At 55.9% G+C, this 1,712-nt stretch overlaps 1 protein-coding gene across 1 annotated transcript; it reads right to left on the minus strand.

Annotated features, from left to right (window-relative positions):
* Positions 1-893: 893 nt before the first annotated feature.
* On the minus strand, positions 894-1,369 carry SDRG_09076 (hypothetical protein; the record flags this gene model as incomplete). The annotated part of the gene is made up of 3 exons (XM_008614988.1): positions 894-995; positions 1,055-1,208; positions 1,266-1,369. The coding sequence occupies 3 exons, from the start codon at positions 1,367-1,369 to the stop codon at positions 894-896; spliced, it is 360 nt and encodes a 119-aa protein (XP_008613210.1).
* Positions 1,370-1,712: the final 343 nt, after the last annotated feature.

The raw sequence follows: 1,712 nt of genomic DNA on the forward strand, positions 1-1,712 counted from the left end.
CGAGATGCTTTGCGGCAAACATCTCGCGTCGAATCATGTGGTCCTTGGTCATCCATGGCATCTTCTGGCGCATCTCCCAGCGCAAATGCTGGACACTGGAGAGTATCTGCTGGATGCGACGAACTCCCAGCGGCACTTGCTGGTCGAAACGTAGCTGTCGGGCAGTGAAAATGCCCTTGGAAGCCGCCGTGATGAGGCGCCGAAGGTCCCGCGGGCTAAGCTTTGGCTTGCGACCCGGCCGTTTCGCCGTGTTGTAGGCCTTCGGGTTCTTCACAAAGTTGTTGACAACCTTGGGTGAGCGCTTGAGCTTCTTGGCGATCGCTCTGTTGGACAAACCGCACTCTTTGAATGCCAAAATGCGCTCGCGTTCGCTGGGCGTCAAAACCGTCCCTCGTGGCATGGTTACGATTGCTAGAGGAGCGCGGAACGTAAGATATACATCAAAGAAGCATTCAGCGAGGCCATCGTAACCGAGATACTCGCAGCAAAGCGTGTACGCGCCCACAGAAGTCCCCGCGGTGAAGTGAGGCTATATAGTTTCGTCGGCGTACCTGTCGATTTTTCACTTTGTTGACGACTTCAAAGTGACGGCAGCTCCGTTTTGCCTCGTTGACCCCACGATTGAATCACCCAATCACAGGCTTCGATTTGACACGTCGTGCGTTAAACGAATCTTATTGGTTCCTGAAATTTTGCCTGAGGCTATAGATGTTGCCCGCACTGTATATACCCTTGGTCAAAGGGAACTATATTCACGTTTTACTATATAGAATAACGTTACTATTATTTCATCCCAGTCCATGCCTAATGACAAGTCTTCAGGGGGCTATACAACGTTCGGATAAATAAGAGGTTGGTCGGGTGAGGGAGGAGGTCTTGAGCTGGTCGCGGGCTCAGGCAAACGTCGGCTTGAGCTGGAGGCCGAGTGGGTACTCGGCGGTGAGGACCCGGTACCCGCGCTGCCCGAGGAGGAGCGATGCCGCCGCAGCGAAACGCTGGTGTATGGGCGACGTGGCGTCGAGCAGGCGGAGCCGCCGTCGGATCGCCGGCGCACTTGGTCGTAGACGGCACACAGGTGCTTGTAGGCGGCCGCGGTACCTTCAGCGGCGGATACGACGATCCGACCTTGTCGGTCGAGGTGCACGCGCGTCGCGGGGTTGCCTTGACACATGTGCGCTGCGAGTTGTGTCCACGTGAACCAGTGCCCGCTCGGGGTCATAAAGTCGCGGATCACCCGGAACCCATTGCCGGCACCGTGCAATCACCGGGCCCGACCCAGCGCGTGCTTGACACGCTTGGCGGCGTGGCGAATCGTGTCGATGGCCATGGGCTCATACGTCGTGAGCCACACGGGCATGTTGGTGACCATGTCGTATGTAGGTGGTACCGCGACGCGTTTGGCCCACGCCGTCTTGGGCCACACCCCGGATTTTCCGATTTGAATTGGATACCGTTTCGTGATACACCTTGAGTATTGACGGCCTTGTAAGGTATGAGCAACGCCATACATATCTTTGCCGGGACTTTGCGCCGAGATGCCGATACGCGATCTGTGCAGGTTGCAGCTTACAGCTCGTAATATCGCGGGATGGTTGGTTGTTAGGTACTAAGAGGGAGCTCGTGACCTTTCAACAAGACACGTGAAATCCTTTTAGGATTTTGCAGCTTTTTTACAGAGGACGTCGTGGCATGCAGTAGACAACTCGACTCGA

The sequence above is a fragment of the Saprolegnia diclina genome (genome assembly GCF_000281045.1).
Source record: "Saprolegnia diclina VS20 unplaced genomic scaffold supercont1.28, whole genome shotgun sequence".
In the NCBI taxonomy this organism is placed as follows: domain Eukaryota; phylum Oomycota; class Saprolegniomycetes; order Saprolegniales; family Saprolegniaceae; genus Saprolegnia; species Saprolegnia diclina.